Genomic DNA, 23,335 nt, shown 5'->3' on the forward strand with positions numbered 1-23,335 from the left:
CTACTATAAAAAAATATCTATAAATACTAAATGACTGTTAAAATGTGTTCTTGAGCTAGTTTGTGCAGTGTCTGAAAACATTTAGAGACAGAAAAAGACAAGAAAGAACAGAATTTAGTGCTAGGACTAGTGGCATTTTTGTTAGCACTGGTTTAGTCTTTTCTTATTCTAATTTTTTTTTGTGCCTAGAAATTTCGTCATACCAAATCTTTTAGGTAATTTAAAATATGAACTGAATTACAGGATTTTTTCTTTTCACAAAAAAGGCTGAGCACGCATACATTTTTACTTTATGATATTTTGCATCTACAGAGCTACGTAACGAAATTATTTACTTAGTTTTCCACTGCTCCAATGTTACTTAAGTAAGCTTGTGAAGTAAATAACATTTCAACTTGTGGGGTCTCGAACGAGAACGCTGCTCACCTAGCATGCGGAGACAGAGGATGCCGTTGAAACAAACTAAACATTGTGTTAATTCATTCAACTACTTCTCTGAACGACGATATCGCCAGCTGAATCAAATGCACCACTAGTGACATGCTAAAACGTACCTTATACAATATTACAATACACTCAATCAACATAACACAAAGTCATGCAAAGTCGGTAGTGCCAATGTTTGACTCGCCACAAAGGGCTCGCGGGAACCTGCGGCGCCGTCTCCCACGGACCCGCCACAGGAGACGTGCATGATGAGTGCCGCTCCAATGCCAGAGACTTGCTCATTTTTTCATGCGCTCACCAAGCCTCAGTGCCTCAAACCTGCTAGCTGCTAGTACTGCCGTGCTAACCATAATGATGATGATGATGATGGTGAACTCGCACAAGCATTGTGCCACCTACTCGCTGATTGTTAAACCTAAATATGGCCTATGTGCAAGACACGAGGATGCAAGACACGAGGAGGCTTGTTCGGTGCAAATGACTTTGCACCGAACAAGCCGCAGGCAGCAGGGTTTGTCTCCAGAGTACGGGCCTCTGCAATACAAGACTCAGAAGACCAAGGCCATGACCTCGATTGCGGCAATGATAACTGCTGTGCCACAGCCTGCGATCATGATACAGTAGCCAAGGAAACTATCTATTTCCCGTGGATCATTGTTCGAAGTCCCAGAGACCTGGCTAGACACCTACGACCGAGTGGCCGCCCTCAATCACTGGGATGCGGAACAGAAGCTTTAACGCGTCTACTTTTATCTGGAAGATGCGCCAAGAACCTGGTTTGAGAATAGGGAATCTGCCCTTCACATGTGGGATCTTTTCTGCGGCGTATTCCTACAAACGTTCACGAGCGTCGCTCGCAAAGAGAAGGCCGCTGCATTGCTGGAGACCCGAGTGCAGCTGCCCAATGAAAATGTCACCATTTTCACTGAAGAAATGACCTGCCTCTTCCGCTACGCTGACCTCAGCATGTCCGAGGAGAAGAAAGTCTGTTTGCTCACGCAAGAGGTAAAGCACGACCTCTTCGCTGGGTTGGTGCGAAATCCACAGAAACCATTCAAGAGTTTGTCTCGGAGGCCACGACGATTGAGAAGACTTTAGAAATGCGCATCCGCCAGTATGATCGCTGATCGGTGCAAGACAGCACAGCTGTTCACGCCCTCGGCTCCGACGACATACGTGAAATGATCCGAGCGATCGTACGGGAAGAGCTGCGTAAATTGTTGCCGGCTTCACAGCATCCCGTCGACCCGATCGCCGACGTTGTACGCCAGGAAGTCCAGCAATTTTTCCGGACACCCGAACCAGCGCAGCCTGAGCCACAAGCCATGATCTATGCCGCTGCAGCCCGCCGTCACTCCCCTCCTCCACTCCCACGCCAAAACGCCACCCTGTCGCACTTCCGTTGCCAGACGCCACCACCACCACAACCGACATCCCACCGTTTGCCAGCGGGCCAGCGCAGTGCGCGAAGAAAAACCTACAATTGGTGGACACCTGGCAAACGCCCGCTCTGCTACCACTGCGGCGAGGCTGGGCACACCTACCACGGTTGCCAGTACGAACAGATGGGCCTACGGGGCTTCGACATCAATGCGCCGTGCATACAACGAGGTGAACGACCGCATGACATCGCTGACTACCTTGCGGGAGCGTAGTCGACACCCCGACGACCTTATCGTTTGCCGTCACCAGGCCGCTACGCCTCATCGCACCGCGGACAGTACACTGGCTCTGTTCAAGGCCTATCTCCTAGTCCTTACCCGGGAAACTAAGGGCAGCAACCAATGAATGTGCGGTTGCTCTACAACGAACTACCGAAGAATCTCCACCGCCAATGGTGACGCTGCCGCCACGAAATCGAAACACCTGCCGCAAGACAAAAAGGGTCTTGACATCGAACCTTCACAGTCTGCAGAAGACGTCACGATGCAACGTGGAAGCAGCAAAGCAAACCGTCCTAGCTGTGATCCGACGACGCGACTAAAGCGCTACGCCAGGCGAGGAACTGGCGACCTTGACATTCTCATCGACGGCCGCAGCATCACCGCTCTCGTCCACATTAGAGCCGACTATTCCGTCATCAGTGGGACTTTCGCCGTGAAGTTGAAGAAAGTTAGGACCGCTTAGGAAGGCCCGGAGATTTGTACAGCCGGAGGTCACCTAGTGACACCAGCAGGAGTCTGCGCAGCCAGGGTGACCATTAACAGCCGCATTTATTCCGCAAGCTTTGTCGTACTGCAGTATTGCTCGAGAGATGTTATTTTTGGAATGGACTTCCTGAACCTCCACGGTGTGATCATGGACCTGAGAGCAAAGTTGATAACACTATCCCCAGAAAAAGCACTAGCGCCATGCATGCCATCAAGAAGCCATGCCCTGAATGTGCTGCAAGAAGTCACAGTTCCTCCTTGCTCAAGCGTCATCATTTCTGGCGGCACCCCAAAACCGGAAGACTTCGAAGGAGTCGTTAAAGGCAATCAGCACCTATTGCTCAACCGCAATATTTGTGTTGCAAGAGGAGTCACTGAGCTACGGGGAAGAAAAGAAACAGTTATGCTCACGAATTTCAGCAATGAGTACAAACACGGTAACAAAGGTACAACGGTCGGCTACATCGACGAAATTATGGAGGTCACCGATACTTTCGCCCTCGCCGATTCTACAGAACCTACTCCGTAGATTGAGGCTCCTCGCCCATCTTTCGACGTCAATCCGAGCCTTCCGAAGCATAAGCAAGAACAGCTCAAGGCCCTTCTCCTGCAAAACAAGGACTGCTTTGTGTTGTCATTGAAAATCTGCCAGGCCGCAGTCGCGAAGCATCGCATAATAACAGACGAAAACGCCAGACCACTGCGTGCGCCTCAAGCCATTCTATGCGAGAACCTGAGGACTGTATTTTGTTGTTGTTACTATGCTTTATTGCTTGTACTTATCGTTTATAGTCTTTATATTGTACCTTCGTCTTTTGTTAAAACATCGGGATGATGCCTTTTTCAGAGGGGGCAATGCCACATTCCTTTCCTCAAGTTTTGTTATCACCTCGTTACACTACATTCAGCACAAACCGCGCCTACGATGTTCGAGAAGCTTTCAGGCTTTAGTAGATCATTTTGTTAAAATTACGCCCACTTCGGGAACGTCACAGATTATTTGGGAACCTATGTCACCGCTAGCGATAACACTAGAATATTCGATGGCAAGGGTATAAATGCCGGCACAATTCGCCGCTTGTCAATTGGTCGACCGCTGATGCTCTGTTCATCGCTATCAGTGCCAGTGTCTTACTTTCCTTTTGCGCGGCCACAAGTTCGACCCGAATAAACAGTTTCTTCTTCGACCTGGAGTATGCTCCCTTTGTTCACGTGATGAACCTGTAATAATATATATAGTACTTTTGATATTATGCATCTGCATGTAAAAGATGTGTATAAACACAACACAAATACCTCATAAATTTTGCAGAACATGTTAAAAAGACGGGAGCTTTTTGGTTGGTTCACACCGTCGGCTAGCAGCAGTTCACGAACATTTGCAACTGGTCGCAAATGGTCGCAAAGTGACTGCTTTGACTAGTTGCTTCCTGATTGGTTTTCAGTCACGTGACTGCAGTCGCAAAGCTGCTGGAACGAGTCAGCAATTCCCAGAAGTGACACCAGCATTTCTTTATATCCAGGCTCATTTTCTATTTTTTTTTTCATTGCGCTGGCCTTCTGCTGCCATATACAAGCGAGTGCGTTCCTCTGGGTCTGTGGCACCATGGCCACCACGGAGTACTTGGCTTGTAGAGGGTGGAACGCAGCAGCTCGAGCAAAGTGTCAAATATACGTGGCGGCATTCGCAAGAAGCTAAACACCGTCAAAATAAAGAGAAAATGAATTGTCCACTATCTTTCTCCTGTATTCATAATTGTTTTTTGTCTTGAACTTTACTTGTCACTGCCTTCATGCAGCGCGTTTAGAACGCCTTTGCACTTCATGCCTTAGCACCGACTAAAGACACCGCGTTCGAGACGCGTTTTTGCTGTATTGTAGGCTGTGGCAAGTCAAGTTAAGTCCAAGGATCGTTTTTGAATACGTACCACTCTCGGACATACTCCTCGTCGTTTCAGCGCAGCTTGGGAGGTTGGCGGCTTGCATGGCCGGCCAACTCTCGCGAGCGAAGGGACGGTCACATCCACCACCAGCTTTTTTCTTTGGAGGCTTGTGTGCGGCCAGCGCTGACACCACGGCATAGCGCATCAGCGCCTTGACAATCTCTTGTTCTTGGCTTGAATCAAACTCCTTGACGTTACTGTGCATTCCCAGCAGTGTCAAGGAGTTTGATGTGTGAGAACGGACAAAAACCATAAATGTGGCGCGCTCAGTTTGCTCCCCTCACTCAGCTGGCGGTGATCAGCTGATCGACGCCAGTCGCCAGAATTCTCGGTGATAACGAGATGCGGACGTGACTCTCCTGGTTTGTGACTTCCGGTCACTCGTATACAACTTTGCCGGTGTGAACGTCACTCGCAATTTGGTCACCAGTGTAAATGGTCGCGCGACCGCTGCTAGTCGCCGATGTGCACCAACCTTTTGTGACAGTGAAGCAGCTGAAAGCATGTATAGAAAGACACATGACAGGCCGTTTTTTTCTTCAAGACTGAATAGAGACAGTATTCTGACACAGTGTCCTCTCTAATATTACCCTACATGTAACATACCACAATATTGTTTGTATTATTGTTAGCCTGGATTGGCCTGGTCACTCAGCACAGAGGGATGACTGGTATCTCTCCAGGTCTGCAATTATAGTTGAATTTAATGACAAAACGAAATAAGGTAGACTCGTGGTGTGATGTGACTGCAGACAAGATAGCAAGACAATGTTAGCAAAGAGCTCAAGGCCCCAAGGAATGGAGGAAAGAGTGGGTGATCGGACGAGCGCAAGTTACATTAAATAAAAAAGGGAGCCTTGTGAAGAAATGAGATTTATACAGAGGCGGAATATCATTCCATATCTCCTCCATACAAAGGCACTTGCAGGATTTCAAATCATTTCAGCAGACAAGATCAAGTTCTGTTATCTCACTGTATTCTCCACATAAGATACCCGTCCTAATTCAGTTGCTGCACCGGGGCAAACAAGCCTAGGTGGCACTGCAATTTTTTTATGAGTGTGCATTTTTTCCTCTAGGTGGGAGGCAGGCTGACTATGCTGAATGTTGACGAACAGAACCAAGGAAGCTACATGTGTGTCGCAAGCAATCATTATGGAACAGCACAAGGCCAGGCACCTTTGCAGCTAACAACAAGTATGCTTTCAGTTTATTCATGATTTATTCCAGTTCAAAGGCTCTGTTTTTCGCTGTTAATGTTCATCAGTATACAGCATGTTTGCAACATTTTGTCAAGTTGCTCTTGTTTTTAGTCCTGTCCACTTGTCTATCGAGAATTCAATCATTCTGTCTTTAGCAGTAAGAAACAAAATCCAAGTCATAAAATATTAGCGCAACTAAAGCATCACTTTCTGTCGTTTGAATGCAGAGCAGACGGGCTAACGATCGAACAACTGTTGTTGGTGTTTAGAGAGTGCATTACCCACCTCATTCGGCACCACATTTAGAGTGTCTTGAGGTATGAGTTGAGCAAGAGAAAGAAGCCATAGCTTAATGAACATTTTATAAACTAATCTTATCAAAAAGCACAAGACAGCTTTCACTGCATACTGCCAAACTAAATCCTCATGTAACTTTGGTAATATGAACAGCATTGTGACACTTTATAAAATTAAATTGAGAGGTGTTAGGAAAAAGTATTTTAAGGGCTTGGCCACTGCCTTTCCTTATAAAAAGAAGTTAATATGAAACTATATGATGGCGAGAAAGTAAGTCTGTTGAATCTATATGAGTTTTTAAAAAATATATACTTTCTTAGTGTGCAGGGAACTTTCCAGAAAGAAGACAGATAGAACAGAGTGCACACTTACAACCATTTCATTGCACAGATGGTGGGAATATATATACACAGCCAAGAGGGCGAGGAGATGACACACAGGAAAACAGAATAAATGATGGCACATGCGCCAGAACATATTATTCAAATTTTGAAATAAAAATTTTAACTGAAAAGATACTTTCATTCATTGTCCAACATATTGACATACGAGGCACTTACACAGTCTCTGCTTTGTGAATCAAAAACACTTCATGTATTTCACATGCCCTTTTGTTCTTATGTCTTGCTATTACATGGCATTCATCAAACTTTGGGTGCACCCACAATTGGCACAGTGACTTGCCAGGTGGCTGCCCACTGATCCCCGCTTAGGATTTGCGTGCTCCCTAAGGCCATATGTTCTGACAGCGCCCAGTTTGACTGATGTAGTATTGACCACATGATAAATAACTGAGATACTCAACACCTATGACACATTCCACGAACATTTTTGCATGCTTCTTATTGCAACCGACACTTGAAGATCCTTCGTAGTTAACTCTTTTACATAGGCAGCCTTGCTTGTTTTTTTTTTCCGTGAAGACAACCTTCTCTCAGTTTTTTAAACAATTCTTTTTTAGCAGTGCAAAACTTAGTGCATATAAGGAATGGCAGACACTTTCAACTTTGGCTCAACCAATTTCGGCTTTGGCTTGTCTTCTTTCTGAAATGTTCCCTGCACACTAACAGTATATTTCTTTTAAAAATCCAATACTAACCAGCCCAAGTAGTCACTCTTTTTCAGAATCTATATGATGGTGGCATGACTGTTAAGCAATAAAGCCACACTTTTCAACAACTTCTTTAAATTAGTTTTTTTGCCCTTCTACACAAGCTGTGCTCGAAGATGTAAAAGAGCACTGGTTGCCCTTTAGCCAGAGGGAGCTTTAATTTAATGGAAATTGTGAAATGAAAGTAGAGCAGCCGGGCTGGAAAGCATATCACCGAGAGTTGTAAAACATTGTTCAGGACAGTAACACATTATGCTATATCTAAAGAGTCACTACATGAAGTTTCTAATGACTGGAAGATAGCTAATGCTGTACCTGTTTATAAAGTGATTCTAAATCAAATGTGTCCAATTACGGGCCTGTTTCTCTGACGCTGATTTGTTCCAAACAACTTGAGCATGCTCAGTGTTATGCCTTGAAGGGACACCAAAGGCAAAGGACAATTTATGTCAGACTAGACGTTCAATGTATGACAACATCTAAAACGGCAATATTATCTACAACAGTGCCCTACTTACCGAGAAATCAAGCTAAATGTATCACACGAAATGCACTACGAGTGGGACATTTGCAAAATGATCTCAATGACATGAGAGTATCCGCTTGCTATTAACCACTAGTAATCAAACTGGCTACAATAAAAATGAACTTACCATGCATTAAAAGACATAATAAAATGCTGCTTCTCAGTTCCTGTTTGATTTATAGCAAAAAGGACCGCCTGTTGTTACTGTGGGGAATGTGGCGAGTAGTTCAAAAAGTTCAGTTTTTGGCTGGTTAGGCTGGGTAGGTGGTGCCATTTAGTGAGGCCAAGTTGAACAAAGGAGGGAAAATCATAGCCTTCGAGATTGCAGAAATTAGTTCAATGGCCATTGTTGCTACTGTGGCTCCCGCTACTTTCGCTCTGCTGCTACTGGTGTCGACTGTCGTGTAGCGAAGGCGAGCAACGTTGGGCAATGGTAACAGTGACATCTGAAAGATTGCTTTCAGGTCAGGCACAGGTGATTTGAAGTGCGCTAACATGACTTGGATTATTAAAACAATACTATTTTTAAAAAATAAGCACTTCCTTGGCACAAAACTAGCACTACAAGGTTCCTGGACTGCTATTTCAGCAGTCAACATCGACTTAACATTTGCCTTTAGCGTCTCTTTAAGAAGTCACCAAACTATGTTTTCTTTCTTTTCTTTTTTTCAATCCTTGACAATGTTGATTTATAAAAGGTTTTTCATTTAGAACCCTATTATTTTAATGCTATTATGATATGGCATCAACTTTGGATGATTGAGGATGGATTGATTGTCCATCTAAATCCAAAGGGTGTTTGCTGTGGTATCACACTCGGTCCTTATTCAAAATTTCCAGCATTTAAAGATTGACCAAACCGTTTGCAGATGGCTTGCAGACTATTTTACATCCAGGAAACTGCAGGTGACTGTGGGGATCATGTTCATGCTTAGCCTTGGTGCCATGAGGTGTACCCTAGGGTTTCGTATGAGCTCCCCTTGTCTCTTTTGTGCATAAAGATTATAATTTGGATGCAAACAAAAGCATTAGATTGTTTGCTTATGGTTGTGTTTTTCACACAGTAACTTGATTGACCAGACAGATGCCTCACAGCTTCAAGATGATCTTACCTGTGGCACATAGCAATATGTATGGTGTAAGAATAATAACTGGGTACTAAATACTAATAAACGTGTTCATGTCAGCTTTATAAAAAGAGGCTTAGGTTCATTTTTTAGTACACCTTAAAAAAAAAGCTACTTGCGAATTTTTTGTTGGCCTGGTGTATTGCTTGCTGTATAACATCCTGCTGCAAGTAAAAACCAAACACACACACACACGAACGACATTAGCACCTGTGTCTTGACTATCTTGTGTGTGTGATTTTTTTCACTAGTAGCTGCCAGACTGTCATACAGCAATCAAAAAAGCTAGTTACACTCGGACCTCATTATAACAAAGTTGCATCTTACACATAATATGCTCACAATATGTTATATTCAAAAGTGTGTTATACTGGTATATTTAACACTATGTCTATGGAAATACTATTCTTCATTTACTTTGTTATAATTAATATTTGTCAAATCTATGTTTTCTGTGTCGAGGCTTGAGCGTATTAGAGAAGAGGACTCAAGTAATTTGGGCTTTACATTTTGTGAGGTTGGGCATGGTCTGAACAAATTAGACTTTGTTAGCACGACTCTTTGGCTTTTTACAACAATGCTGTAATTAAACACAAGCCAATTAGAAGCCAAAGAGACGGGATACTATACCCATTTCACAACTACACTGTGCCTGTGCAGGTTCATATTGGAATCTGATTCACAAGGTAAACTTATAATAGTAGTATACACTGTGTTGGGCCAGTTGGTGCATCGCTCCTTGAAAGACGTGGTGCAAGGTTAAAATAAATTACTAAGAAAAACATATCACCAACTCACAATGAAGTTTATTTTCCTGAAGCATTCACAATATAAAGGCTCTTGGAGGACATATTATTTACTTGATTTGCATACACTGATACAGAAGGACACAGAGGAAAGAGGGAGAGAGCAAGCTGGCACCTGGAGGGGTACAATGCCTGCTTATAACTTTTTCTGGAGGAGGAGGGAAGAAATAGAAGAAAAAGACACTTATTTCACTCACTGCTCATGCAGGGAAGCTAGAGTATTGCATCAGCGTGTCGTCAGATTTGTTTCACAATGGCGAATGCGAACTGTTGAATCTAGATATTCTTTAGATGGCTTTGTTACGAAGTGCATGTAAATATTTATTGTGTTTTTTTCCACATGCTCGAAGTGGCCTGAACTGTGCGCAGATTTGGTTTTTCTTTTTTAAGCTTTTATGTTATATCTTTTTGTTTTTGCTGTTTCTCGGATACTGTCGTTGTGATCTGCATTTGATGCCTTGTCTGTTTTTTCCTGCATGTGCAGTGCATGAAATAGTTCTGCACAAGACTTCCAGAAGTCTTTATATTATGAATGCTTCAGGAAACTAAACTTAGTTCTGAGTTCACATTCTTTTTGTTGTTTTTTTTTGGTTTTTATTAATCTTTATCCTGAACCACATCTTTCAAGTTGCAAGGTACCTATAGACACATTTAGTCTGTCACAGATAGATGGGGAGACATGATTGATTGGAAAGCCTCCGAGACATAACGAGAGGACATAAATAGCAATCTGTAAAAGACTTCAGTTGTAATCTTCAACTGAAACTTTTCTATTTAGTCTATAGCAAAGAAACGGGTATCAGTGCTTCATATAATATAAAAACACTCAACTGTCTGTTTTTCCATTTGTATCACAAATTCAAGGTTCAATGTTAGAAACCAGGAAGGGTCTTTTCAAACATTTTTCCCCAAAAGCAGTTTGTGAATGAAATATTTTACGACCTGATTTGGTTAGCAACAACACTGCAATTCATTTTATGGAGGTTTGTGCCTCCCACAATAAAAAGCTCTGTGGCAAATGGGTAGATACTTACTATGCCAAATAAAATATGAAATAAATAGGATATGAAATATTTTATGTGGCTCTAGATTATACTAGTACTCGCTGTTGGCCTAGATGGTGCATGTCTGAATTCAATAGTCAGTTTCGATTTGAAAATTCGAACTGCACTACAAATGCAGAAACGCATAGAGAGGACGGGTGCTCTATGTGTTGTCTATGTGTTTCTTTGTTTTCAGTGCAGTCGTAATTTCGGTGAAAAACTTTATGTGTAGTACAAATAAGTAGATGCGAATGAGGAGAAATGAAAAAAAGTTGAAGTGGATGAAAAGATAACTTGCTACCGGCAGAGACATTACCTGTGACGCCCAAAGTACAAAGAAGATCCCCCATATTTTCTTTGGCTGGAGTGTCTGAATAATGTTGTATCTAACAGAGAAAAATAACCCCTTCTTCTTTTGTGTAGTGTGAGATGAGGTATTTCTACACGAGCTTTATGATGGTGTCTTGTTTACCTGACAACTGTTGCAGGAAGGAACATTCCTTCAGTGCACATTGAACCTGAGAGACAGACGGTGCGCCAGGGAGAAGATGCAAAGTTGCGTTGCATAGCAACAGGAACACCCACACCTGTGATCAAGTTTGCAAAAGTTGGAAGCAATCTCACTCATAGGCACATCGTAAGCGCATTGCTTTTGTTATGCATACATACTGCCTGTTTTCAGGTATTACATTTATTAGCTTTATAATTTGTTCATATCCACCCTTGCTGCAGAATAGACCATGGAAGCTTCCAGAGCAACCAATGTGTTCTCACCTGCCACTGTCACTTAGTGGCTGTAGTGTTTCGCGGCTAAGGTGGAGGTCCTGGGTTTTCTCCCAGCTGCAGCGGCCTCTTTTCAGTGGAAGAATTACGAAGAAAAAAAAAGAGATCTTGTGTGTTTCAGTTTATAAGTGCATGTTAAAAAAAATCTGAAGTTATGTAGATCAATTCAATAACCCCCACTAATGTGCGCCTTATCATATTATAACTAACAGACAAGAAAGCTAATAAAAGCATTGGGAACATTAGTGTAGGTTAGTACAGTCGAGCTGCCTTATAACAAACCTGATCATGACATGGCTTTTGTTCACTGTATCTCCAAGTTTGTAGTAAATCCTTAGAAAAACAGCTTTAAAAATGTTGCTAGTGAAAACACAATTTTATTTCTCACAAGAATAGTTGGTAATGTACATGTTCTAAAAAGCAAAAGGGATAAGGATGATCTCCAGTTAAAGTGGCAGCGTGCTAATCACTGAGGGCTATTGACATTACAAGCTGCCTGAAGCTACTAATGTAGCCAATTGCTACAGGCACACTTGTGGGCACTGTAGTATTGTGCGGCGGACGAGCCGCACGGAGAACACAGGGAACGGCGCTGAAGCACTGGCCGACACGAGGTACGCAGCAGCCAGTAGCTAAGCAGAAACTCCTTTATTATATACAATGCCGCCCATACATACACAGGGTAGTGCCCACTGAGGGCGAAAATACATGAAACCGAATCTGGCAACCATGAAATCAAAACACAACATCATCCCCCCTAGAAAGAAAAGCACATGTGGCTCTAGGATTCTTATACAATGATTAACGGCACATGAGTAACTTTTCTTTCGAGGTGTGATGACGCGATGCCAGAGATGATCTGGTCGAAGGCGAGAATATCGCCCGTCGCGTCGAATTCACACAGCTCGGCTGCTCGGCATACTTTTTAATAAATTCTACCGCTGACTGGTCTGGGCCCTGGCGCAGGGCTTTGAAGTGGGCGTGCAGACATGCCAGGTCTGGCTGCGGGTAAAATAGTTCATTAAGCAGCGCAAGAGCTGCGTTGAACACGTCCGGCGTCGTCGTCTGAGTTGGCCGGTCGGCTCCCGTCTGCTGCTCATCTTCGACGGCACGCAGGTAGGTGTTGAGTCCTTTGACGCCGAAGGCGTTCAGGAGCAGCGCCTTCTTGTGCTCTGGCGTGGCATCCCTTGCAGTGACGTTGATGTAGACCTGTAACAAAGGACGCCACTACCTTCATGGAATAGGCGGTACACCTGGGCACTGAATGAAGGGAGGCAGAGGGATAGCCGCGTTCATGCTTGCCAAAGAGAGCGCCCAGAAGGCAGTTCAGGAGAGACGTGCACGTCGGTAGGCCTCGTGACTGGACTGGCATGAAAAGTGTCGAAAAGTAGGAATGTATGCAGGAAATACAGTACCGGTGGGACAGCTTGCACTGGTGTTGAGTCAGCACAAGGAAAAAGGCTGAATGCCATGTTGACGCGTGATGCACGTGGATTGAAGATCTTCATCGCCAAAATGTAGTATCCTGCGGCGCGTCCGTCGCACGGAGAAAACGGGGGGCGGCACTGAAGGGCCGGCCGACACGAGGTACGCAGCAGCCGGTAGCCAAGCAGAAACTCCTTTATTATATACAGCGCCGCGCATATATACACAGGGTAGCGCTCCCTGAGGGCGAAAATACTTTACATGAAACCGAATATGACAACCATGAAATCAAAACCGAAACACTACAGACACTAGCTCCAAAGTTTCATCGTCATCATTCGATTCCTCCAAATCGCTCTTGCCACGCACTTAATTCACAATGCCCTCGTTTGTGCATGGTTTTGCAGTGTTGGAATTATTATAAGCCATAATGAAATCGACCCAGATGATTTCCCAGTCTCCCATGTCAGAGTCGACAACATGCTGCCACAAATCACCACCAGAGTAGTCCTGTTTGGGTTCAATGTTGGGTTCAATGTTGAATAAGTCGAGCTTGCGAAAACAGTTTCGCACGCACATAGCCGATGAAGCCTTCACCATCTACACAGCTGAATAAACAAAGTGGCAAGTTGGCTGCCGGGCAGTCAACAGCTATGAGCGAGCACTACACAATGTTGCAGCTTTAATAAGTCGTGCGGTCACACTTTCGATGTGTTGAGCGGCAGAAAAAGGTGCAGAAGGCCTGCCGTTTGTCATTCTGACCACACACGCACACCAACAACGAGCAAGACACACACGCACGATCTACAAGTTGTGATGCATGGAACTGCTCTGAGCTCATTTCTAGCCGGAAAAAGAAACTTCTTAAAGGAACCCTGAAATGATTTTGGTAATTTTGTACAACTACATTGGACCGGTAGACCAAGTACCAAGGGTCATTTAAAGATTGATTTGAGCTCTCTGCATAAACTGTGTAATTTTTTACAAGGGCTTAAAGCTGCGAATTACTGCAGATCGGTTCGACTCGGACAAACGCGTTTTCAATCATCTGTTCACAGAGTAAAATACTCTTGACATCACCGTGGCCACTGACTTGATTGCTTGTCATGAGCTGTAGAATGCGCGGTAGTAAGATCGACTGGTAGGATGGTGTCACCTGTCGCAGCAGATATGAGCCACTCTGCGATCTTTGTCTCTGTTGCCAGACTGCGTGCATGCTGCCGGGCCCACTGCGTGATAGCCTGCATGACCAAGTGCAACCTGTCGGCGTGCGATTTCGGAGGCCTAGACTGGTAAAAGCTAAAATTGTCAAGTGGGCTGATAAGAGCTATGTGATTGCCAGCGTGCCTCATGAGTTAAAGAGGCTGGGCAGAGGTGAGAAGAAGGGTATAATATAATGGCCTGTAGTGGCCTTGGTACACAACATGTCACTGAATTTGTAGTGTCAATGATTTGATGATGCTCTAGCCTAAACTCTGACAAAACTTCGAAAAACCGTTTCAGGGTCCTTTTAATTCGAGGTGGCGTCGTGGAGCGGTCGAGACAGACGGAAGAGTTGTGATAGAGCAAAAAGAGGGAAGCATATGACAGGAAAGTGACCTTGAAAACCAAAAACTGAGAAAAAGGGAGGTAGGGGAGCTTGCTTGAAAGGTCTACGGAAGACGCAACTCGCACATAGAAAAACTTGGGAGAGTAGCCTGCAAGCGCAGTGGTCAAAGAATTTCAATGTTATGCTGGTGTACTTGTGCGGCTCCATCTACTTCCATAATTTGCGATTCGTTCCATGTAATAGCCGTTTTTACGCTTCTGCATGCCTGCGGAGGGCATACCGAGGGGAGTGCAAGGCAAGCGTTACAGGCCCTACACATGCAATGAATCGCAAATAATCAAAGTCAGAGGAGTAGCGCAAGCGCTTGCTCTCTGTGGGAATCGAGGCTAGCCCGTGGTCAGTGCCCGAGCTTTGTCTCCTATTTCTGCTGTCCTTCTGTTTTAACATGGCTCTCCCCTCTTCCACGTCGGTCGGCTCTGGGGGAGTGGAAGTGACATTGATACCTTCTACCGGGATGTCGACTGTGGCTCCGCGTGCAGAATCTCTCGGGACATTTCGCGTGCGCGCGTCAGGAGTGAGCCAGAACCTCTCTGGGACAACGTAGGGTGAGCACGCATTTCTTTCCCATCTGTCAGCTCCTTTTGTTTTGGGGCTCGTTCAGACTTCGCCAACAGCGCCTTACACCCGCGGCAAATGCTCACCTTTCGTTGCACCTTTCGAACGCTAGGCAGAAGAGCAGTGGGCTGTATTTGCGCATCGTCCTAATGCACCAACCCTTTTCTCTCGAAGCCAACACGAGTGAAATTTGTCCTCACTCGAGCGATCAGGTCCTGTTGTCCCGGATCGTGAGAACAACGCAACTTAGTCGGGAGGGCTCGTTTGTCCTCAGCGGCATGTCAGCGTGAATCACTTTTGTCCACGGAGACATGCTCATGGCATCCTGCGTAGTACTTCTTGCCTGTGGCATGGATAAGCCTTTTTGCTCTCCCACCGCCCCTTTTGCAACGGGTTATGTACTGTGTTTTGGTGTTGCTGCAGTCAATAAAGTGTTGCGACCTGTTGGGAGGAGTACCGTGTGCTTGCCACGCTGCGCTCAGCGCCGTGGCTGTCCGAACGTGCATGTGCAGAGGGGATAGTTAATGCGACCCTGTGCCTCACTAAGATCGGACCCATGCTTGTGGCCGTACTCCTTTGAAATACGTGTACTCTATAACTGGAACGATACGACATCAATCCAGACAAGACACAGATGCGGATCGAGTACAGTCTGCGGCCAACGATGTCGGCAGATGGTCTGGTCACTCCAGGTTGACTACACTAACGGTGGTGTAACAAGTTCAGCGAATGAGGGGAGTTTAGTCAGGCAATCGATCCTCGAAAGATTGGTGGCAGTGTAAAAACAGGCCTCGTCTGGTTATGGGGAAGGCCAAGAGCAGCAGGGGAACAAAGGGCTGTGTAAAATAAAAGGGGGAGCGACAACTGAAGAACTGTGGAGGCAGGGTGGGCGTTTAACAATAGGAATCTATGGGCTTCTCGCTGATCACTTATCAGTGGTCAAAAGTGGTTTCTTAGAAAATCGCAGGAGCACTGACTCCGTTTTCTATAACCTATTGGCGGCGGCGCTCAGAGGCGTTCGTTGTGCGATTTTGTGCCATTGGAACAATGTATATTTTTACGCTCACATCACACAGATATCGTTTATATGTCAGCTCGACTGTATTAGCCCCGAGAATGAACAATGGCATCGCTGCAGTCGCGGCTAAGTGACGTCACAGCAAGGACTCGCCTGCTCCGCCGGCGACGCGTGCCGACGGTCTCTTCTTTCTGAGCCCGTCGTGTACCCGCTCTTCAGCGATACGTTGGTGATTTCTTCTCAATTTCGAGTAGCAAGTCTCTAAAGGTACAAAGTAAATGTATTTATTGCTGTTAAAAGTTGACTAATCTGCAGAAAGTACGGATTCATTTTGAAAATGAAGGTGCAGAACAGCGAGACATTAGTTGTTTTCACCATGCACGTACTCGACGAAATCAATTCTATGAAAATATTTGCGCTAAATAAGCCTTACTTCATTACAACTTGGCATAGGCTACACGATTAAACATTTGTGTCGAAGTATTACAAATGAAATTAGAATGCTCTTGTTTTGCTTACTTCATTGCAATTTACCGTGCAAGATATGTCTGTCTCTGCAAATAATGTAGGTAATTTGACAGAATGCCGTTTTAGGATGCAGGGCACATTATATGAATTTGTCTGTCATACACAATCACTTATAATAGTGAGAAAAAAAGTAATGCTGTGACCCACACTATGGTTTTCTGAATTTGTAGAAGTCGGTATACTCGGATCTCATGCACAAATTTTTTCTCAACAGTCACCAGGATTATGTAGTCGCATACCCTGATTTACGTGAACAGCTGACTCCATCTACCACCACGTCATAAACGGTAATGTTCACTTCATGTAGGAGCACTGCTGATAGCAATCGTTTGCAAAACAAACACCAAAAAGTCGAAATGAACTGTTTCGATGGCACACTTGGCTTCGTATGTGGTCCATGCGATAATGATACGTCATTTGCCTCAATGAAGCAATGATATGTCTCACCTGTCATGTTCATATACAGATTGATGCTGCTCTGGGGTAATCAACCGTGGGAAAAATTTATTTATCTGGTGGCTATCTTAACTGGTACTTACAAGCTTGACAGCACATTTGCTAGGATGTTGCACATAGGCACTATCTGAAATCAGTAGCAGTTTCTACAATTAATCCTCATTTGTCTTTGTAATGAAACAGAGTGCCAAAATTATTCACAAAAACATGAAGCTAAATAACATGATGAAATATGAGCAAGTACACATAAGAAAATATTACACAACAGCTGCGGTGGTATTCTCGGGCGCATGCATTTGAGATATTTTGCGACCCTCTATACTAACTTAAACACACGCCCACAGGAAAAAAAAATGCTCCCAGCAGTTACTACAATGCGTCCAGTACAAATACAAATTGGGGAAGCGAAACAATCATATCTTTCTAAAGCAATCGCCCGTGAACAACGCAACCTGAAACGCAAGTACGTCGTCGTATACTTTTAAAAACCGCGACATGATTGCAAGGCATGCTGTAGAGTAATATTGTGGCCACCTCGCATTTTTGAACCTGCTGAACATGCATTGTCTTGCTGTTCACTCCCGTCAGAGCGCATCTGCCGTATTCAAGAGCCGAACCTATCTTCAAGGTAAGCAGGGCGACAGCATAACAAGCACCATTGGGGATACTACTTAAAAAAGAAAAATGTTTAGTTTTTTATTGTTTTACCAGGAACATCATCGATGATGTTTTCGGCATTTATTTTAAATGTGATACAAGGAAAACGTGAACGCTGGCAGTACAACGGCGTATGAAGTGAGCGCGTGTTATGTATACGCACGCCACAGCAAGATTCGAAGAGTCCATGCCGTGACGTCATGCAAGCCTCCCACCAGGCGGCACCACTTCAACTTCTCGGAGCTAATAGTAATTGTTTGAGAGAGGGGAAAATATACTCTTTTATTCCAGGAATGTAGCTTTTGATAGGCATCCTCTGTCTAAGATGTCCCGAGCTCGGGCCATGTTTCTGGTAACCAATCTTCAGGCTGGAGCAGGCCAAGACGCTGTCCCAAATCCTTTTGGTGAGGTGAGGGTGGGTGGATATTTAGAGGAAACTGTCTGTAGCCTCCTATTTTATGTTGAAACATGCCGGGTTCTTCGCAGAGGCAGCATTATGGAGAGCTCTACACAGTGCCTCTGAGGTTGGTTGGTTAGTGTGTTTCCCGTAGGCAAAAAATTGATTTTAAGGTATGAAAAAAATGCAAGTACGAGGAAGGACACTGAACAAAACGCGGACAGGGCCCAGAGTAATCTCTCCTGCTCTCTATGCGATGATAAATGTGTGAAAAGGTATGTTCATCGGGTTAGCTTGAAATGTGGTGTGATGTGGTGGCACAAGCTTACTTGATTCATAGCTTTTCTGTCAGGCTGACCTGAATAAGAAATTTAAAGGGGCCCTGCAACACTTTTGAGCATTGTCAAAAAACGCTGACTATCGGTAGTTGAAGCTCCCGAGAACACACAAGCCAAATGTTATAGCACAGCACATGCCCTGGAATTCACAATAAATTTGAAAAGTCAGCTAAAAATGACTTTCTCTTCTGTCTGAAAATGACAGAACAAGCTAAAAAATGACTCCTCACAGCCATTCTATCAGCCATTGCCTGATTTGAGCATGGCACGCTCAATAGTTACTAAGCCCACCGCGAGAGACCGCAAATTGTCCACACTGTGTATGCAATCGCAGTGAAAAGCTGCGTATTCGAACAAAAAAAAAAAAAAGGAGAGAAAGTGCTCAGGGCCACAAGGTGCGTATGACGTTTTTAGTTCCTCATGCCATTTCTCCCTGCTTAGCTTCCTATGCTTTCGTCGTGATGAGAGAAGAGAGAATGCAGTTGCAGCATGCAACAAGTCTTTGTGACTCCACTCGTACTGGACAGATTCTAAAATGTTTTGTGGCGGTGAATTAGTGAAGCAATAAGCTCCTTTATTGAATTCATTCCATGGTCACTTGAAAAAGTGTTGCAAGGCCCATTTAAGGTTTGCACTCTTTCAGTTTGTGTTGAGCTTAGGACTCTTGCCTTACTTGCACTGCTATTTTCAGGTTGAAGATTACATTCTGACAATTGAACAAACCGTTGTCCAAGATCGTGGTCACTACATCTGCTTGGCAGAAAACAGAGAAGGCATAGCTCGAGCCACTGCTGTGCTCGAAGTGGATCGTAAGCTTGCATTTTTTTACTAATTGACAGTTATTCAATTTTAAAGCCTTTGGCCATATATGATCATCAATCCTATGCACATTTCACAGCATGCCCAAAAGAAAGTTTGCGACTACCTGAGACAAATTCTGAGACATTGATTATCTGATGTCATTTTGCCATTACGATAACTTCTGAAGCATATGTAATGCTATTTTAAATAATTCACAGCAGCTTGTTCAATGCAATGTGTATTTTTTTTGACAAATGGTAACTTATATATCTCCAGACGAAGGCCAGTTTTATGGCTGAAATGTCGGAGTAAACTGCTCTAGAACATTCATTGTGTCTCTAATGCTTTTCTACAGTATCAGGGCCTGTGGGATACCTCCTATGGCCCATATATATATATGTGCGTGTGTGTGTGTGTGAGAGAGAAAAAAATTGGGCATTTGAAATAGTCAGTTCTAAAAATGTTGTGTGGACACATCCCAAGCCGTGCTTTTTCTCCTTTTTCTTTAATAAGCATTTGAGGCTTAAGGGGAAATTCGATTTGACAAAAAAAGTTGCGTTAATTTGAAGCCTAGGGCAATGAAATTTTGCTGTATATATAAGCTTTTATGCTGATTTCAAAATGTAATTAGATTTATAGTAAGCTGCACAGTTTTTGTTCCATGCCATGACAATGTGTAAAATAGTTCATATCGTACAAACTTTTTAGGCCACTAAACTTTTATGGTTCCGAGCCATTGATGGCTCATATTGCTGTACATGAAGTGTAGAATGCAAAGAACTATAAAAAAGTATGTATAAGACATTTTAATGGACAAAAAAATATTGTAATGGGAGAATTCTTAGAATGCTCAGCCTATACTAATTGTTTACTTTGAGCTCATAATAATTATACCAGTAATATCAAGTTTTAAAAAAATACTTGCACCCTTCACTTGTTTAGAAATATGTAGGTACATTTTATCGTTGGGTACAACAAAATTTCATCCTGATCAAGTTGTTAGAAGTACCAAAAACGTGATGTCCAAACTCAAGAAGTTGCCCAAAAATTAAGCAAAATGCATTTTAAGGTATAATTAAGTGAAAGCTCATCTATGTGGAGGAGGTATCTTTTTTTTAAATAATTTTTTGCCATCATGGGAGCTTGGAAATTATGGTTATTTTGATCATGTGGCTTTGGTTGACTCCTCATGCAAAATGCAAAGACAAGCAGCCACGTGAAAATTTCCAGGGGACCCTAAACAATGAGCTCTCTTTTGTTTTCAGTACCCACCTTGTGCTTTTTAAAAGTGATTTAAAGCTATTTAGAGTTTAATTCAATATTCAGTATTTTTTTCATGAAATTAAAGACACTAAACTTGTGAAAGCATATAAAAATGAAAAGTATGTATTTTAGAAAAAAAAACTTGCATTTATCAACTTGAATCTCCCCTTAAGCTTCACTTTCCATGACCTCTACTGGCATACCGTAGATTATAAATGATACATTTTACTGTCCTTGTCTAGTTGGTCTTTGGAATGCCACCACAAACCAAGCTGCCTGTATTTTCTTCTCTTGTACGAATGCCTAGAATATCAGCTGCACGAGTGACTAATAAAAAAAATGAAAGAAGAAGAATGAATCAATGGCTAGTTTATATTTTAGGTGTAAACTAATGAAGCCAAGAAAGGCATAGGGGACATCATGTGTAGTTTAACACGAAATTGTTTTATGCTGGGGGTCCACCAACACTTCAGTGATGTATTTCTGTCAAAAATTTTCACAATGAAATGGCAAAAAAAAAGTTTCATCACCGACAGTTGAACCAATCACCGCTCATCCTGTGACATCAGATGCCGGGCATGCTATCCACTACGCCATGGCCAGACATTTTGAAAGCTTTACAAATACGTTTTTTATATCTTGCACTTTTCTCTCACAGTGTTCTTGGTCGGCAAAGTGGTCTCCTCCTCTGTGAGCAGTGAATCGAAGTAATGCATTATGACCGTGGTTTCCCCAATTAGCTCTGGGAATGCGTCATTGCTATGCATTCATCCAATTCAGTGTATTTTCAATAGAACTGCAAGTACGTCAATGCCTTATTGCACCGAAAAGTGGTAACTTTAGCCGGTGTCAGCCTCACTCACAACATCTATTCATACCAAAAATAACTTGGCAACATGTGCGTGCTTCACCTGGCTGCAACACTGCGTTCCCTGCTTACGCTTGCCCCTAGTGTAAGCGGCTGGATTAGAAGGGAGACATGACACACGCTGAATTTTCCTCTAGTTCGTCCGTAGTGTTCTGTTAACTCTTTACAAGCCGTAGGATGGTGACCCTAGCCCAAACGAGGTGCGGCATGTTGGCTCATTTAGTGAAATTTCAAGAGAAGAGACACGAAGTACAACACGAACCGGTAATCATCGGGGATGTAGATGTCCCATCTTAATGTATGCATGTTTTGAAGGTGGGGCCAAAGCACTCCATTGAACCAAGCATTGCTGCAGATGAACTGCTTGCTATGAACAGAAGAGTTGCTGACAAGACTGACAAAAAGTAACAGGAACGGTGCCTACTGGAGGGAGTCAACAGTATTTCAACTGCTACCTTGAAGAAGACTGCCCAGCGAACCAAGGAACCCACAGCCCGACTAGTAGACCAGAGAAAAGAACGCCTGCACCCCAGGCTGACAAAGGAGGGAATTTCGTTCTCTCGTCAGACTGTCTCAAAGAAAAAGCTGCCATAGATTTATCAAAGAATATCATCCCTGTGAAAACCAGCTTAGCAAAGACAAAAACTGCAGCCATCGAAAGACAAAATATTTATGAGAACAATAATAACTAGCCCTTAAATTTACTCTTTCCTTCAACTGTGAAAAGTTGCAACCAGCTTGAACTGAGCAGGCTAGCAAAGAACATTTTTGCATGCAAAGGTCTGTCTTTATTTTTTACTCCGAAGACCCACTAACACGGGATGCCACTTAGATCCATTAACAGTGAGAAGAGATCCTGGTAGTTTTTTCTTAGGTAGTGCTTTCTAAAATATACACGTCTATTGATGACCCATTTGCTATGAAAAATTCATTTGATGTAATTTAATTTCTACATGACAAGGATTCAGTGTGTTTTTTCTTCTCTGTTGATGTGGAAAAGCTCTTTTGTTCTATTCCGCATAAAAAAATGTTTCTTGCCTTAAGGAGTGTATTGAAAACTATGGGGACATACTGTTTCAGACCACAGTGGACATTAGCGTTGAACACTTTGTCTCTGTTGAAATTTTACCTAGGTGCTATTCTTGTTTCCTTTGACAGCAAACTTTATGTGCAGAAACGAGGTATCTGCATTGGTTCATGTTTGGCACCGATATTGCGCTATATCTTTTTGTCAGCTGTCAATAGATGCTTAGGGCAGGCTTTTAATCAGGACAAAATTAGTGAACGGTTGTGCAGCACAAGCAGTCGTTTTCTTTTACTGGCAGACGTTGCCTGCGTCGACCTTGCAAGGCAAGAGAGTCGGAGGGAAGCGGCAGTTTTGTGGTTGTCTCCCTGGGCAGGCACGAGAGGCGAGCATGTGGCACCAGACGCGAGACACTATCATGCACAGTAAGGGTGTAGACGACGCCACCGCTGACGTCGAAACGCGACATAATGCGACTAAGAATTGCTCCGCAGTAAAAAAAACTATGCTAGAAAAGCTTGAAGGATGTTTCTTTTTACAGTTGATATTGTGCTTAAGACTTTCAGCAGTATTTGGACAGTGTGTGGTGCCCGACAGTGGACCACTGTGACTGTGTTGTGTTGCTAGGAGGGGCGCGACAGAATAAAGTTATTAAAGTGGACAAAATAATGAACAACTTAGTGTAGGTAGGAGCAGAACTTACAATCTTAGAATAATGTATCAGGTACCCTGAAAATTTAGTTATGTGTGCTGTCGTTGCCCAATTAGAGAGCAGTTTTAATGTTCTAGCTTACGATAGCACTGTGATATTGCAAGCTTTCTATTTTATTAATAAGTGGCAAACAGTAATTATCATGAAAGTGACCATGAAAGGTGCAGTATGTAATACAGGAATCACTTAACTTTTTTGGTATTATGTGCTGAGATTATGATCTATTTATGAAGCAACGTGTTCTGGATT

General features: G+C 43.4%; 1 protein-coding gene across 33 annotated transcripts in view; it reads left to right on the forward strand.

The window, feature by feature from the left end:
- Positions 1–23,335, forward strand: part of trol (terribly reduced optic lobes) — a 531,158-nt gene that overhangs the window by 419,755 nt on the left and 88,068 nt on the right. For all 33 annotated transcript variants that reach the window (XM_075888764.1, XM_075888744.1, XM_075888745.1 and 30 more), the window contains 3 exons: positions 5,620–5,737; positions 11,141–11,289; positions 19,110–19,227. In XM_075888764.1, the coding sequence (XP_075744879.1) occupies positions 5,620–5,737; positions 11,141–11,289; positions 19,110–19,227 (385 nt within the window). The remainder of the gene's footprint in view (positions 1–5,619; positions 5,738–11,140; positions 11,290–19,109; positions 19,228–23,335) is intronic.

This window comes from Rhipicephalus microplus, chromosome 3 (genome assembly GCF_043290135.1).
Source record: "Rhipicephalus microplus isolate Deutch F79 chromosome 3, USDA_Rmic, whole genome shotgun sequence".
Classification (NCBI taxonomy): Eukaryota; Metazoa; Arthropoda; class Arachnida; order Ixodida; family Ixodidae; genus Rhipicephalus; species Rhipicephalus microplus.